This window comes from Apteryx rowi, unplaced genomic scaffold (genome assembly GCF_003343035.1).
Source record: "Apteryx rowi isolate R43461 unplaced genomic scaffold, aptRow1 scaffold_3860, whole genome shotgun sequence".
Lineage (NCBI taxonomy): Eukaryota > Metazoa > Chordata > Aves > Apterygiformes > Apterygidae > Apteryx > Apteryx rowi.
This window is the reverse complement of record NW_020450375.1, coordinates 1-1,120: the sequence shown is the minus strand read 5'-3', so window position 1 is coordinate 1,120 and position 1,120 is coordinate 1. Positions and strand designations below refer to the sequence as shown.

The 1,120-nt window shown below is 72.2% G+C and overlaps 1 protein-coding gene across 1 annotated transcript; it reads left to right on the top strand.

The window, feature by feature from the left end:
• Positions 1–132: 132 nt before the first annotated feature.
• Positions 133–929, top strand: LOC112970211 (CTD nuclear envelope phosphatase 1-like). Its single transcript, XM_026074342.1, has 3 exons — positions 133–328; positions 422–506; positions 587–929. Exons 1-3 carry the CDS (start codon positions 148–150, stop codon positions 645–647), a joined length of 327 nt encoding a protein of 108 aa, XP_025930127.1. The 5' UTR covers positions 133–147; the 3' UTR covers positions 648–929.
• Positions 930–1,120: the final 191 nt, after the last annotated feature.

The window sequence follows — 1,120 nt, the reverse complement described above, 5'->3', positions numbered from 1 at the left end:
GGCTAATGGGGGTGGGGCTTGGGCAGGGGCGGGGCTTCCCTGCAGGCCTGGGCAGCTGTTGTGGGGGGCGGGATCTGGGCTGGGGGGGCGGTGGCAGCTCAGGCCTCAGGGCGGAGCCAAGCTGGGTGACCCCATGGGGTGTGGCTAATGGGGGTGGTCCTGGGGCGGGGCCAGTGCTGGGGGCGGGGTCTGAGCCCCCCACCCCCCTGGCGGCAGCACTGCACCCTGGAGCTGGGCAGCTACATCAAGGACCTGTCGGTGGTGCACAGCGACCTCTCCAGCATCGTCATCCTCGACAACTCCCCGGGGGCCTACAGGAGCCACCCAGGTAGGGCCCAGGTGTCCGGGGCTCCCCTGCCCTCCCCCCCACCAGGTGGGGCCCAGGTTTCCGAGCCGGCCCCCACTCACCGTTCCCCCGCAGATAACGCCATCCCCATCAAGTCATGGTTCAGCGACCCCAGYGACACGGCGCTGCTCAACTTGCTGCCCATGCTGGATGCCTTGAGGTGAGGGGCAGCGTGGGGGGGCTGGGGGGGGCGGCCTGACGCCTGGGCCCTGCTCTGACACCCCCCCGCTCCCCCCGCAGGTTCACCGCCGATGTCCGCTCAGTCCTGAGCCGCAACCTGCACCAGCACCGGCTGTGGTGACGGCAGCCCCTGCCGCCGCGCCGCGGACGGGCCCGGCCCGGCCTGACCCCCCCTTGCCGGCCCCGTGCGGGGGTGGAGCCTGCAGGAGGGGGCGGAGCTTCCCCCCGCAGGGAGGAGCGTGAACGCCGCGTGCCTGGAACGGCGGAGCCCGCTCGGCGCGGACGAAGCAGGGGCTAACGAGAGCGCCGCCCGCGCGCCCCCCTCCCGGCCGGACGCACAGACATGGACGCACGGGCAATGCTGGCCCCGGCCTCTTATTTTTAAAAGACCTTGGTCCCACGTGCAGCGTCTTCGTCCCTTTCTGTCGCTGGGGGGGAGTTTGTCTTCCCTCCCCGCCACTGCTGCGGGCCGGAGGCTCCGGGCAACTCCCTCGTCCGGCAGCCGCAGTGGGAGCCGCCGGAGCCTTTCTGCCTGGATGCCTGGGTCCTGCGGGGGGGGCAGGAGCAGCTCTCTGGGCTGGTGGGGGCTGCTCT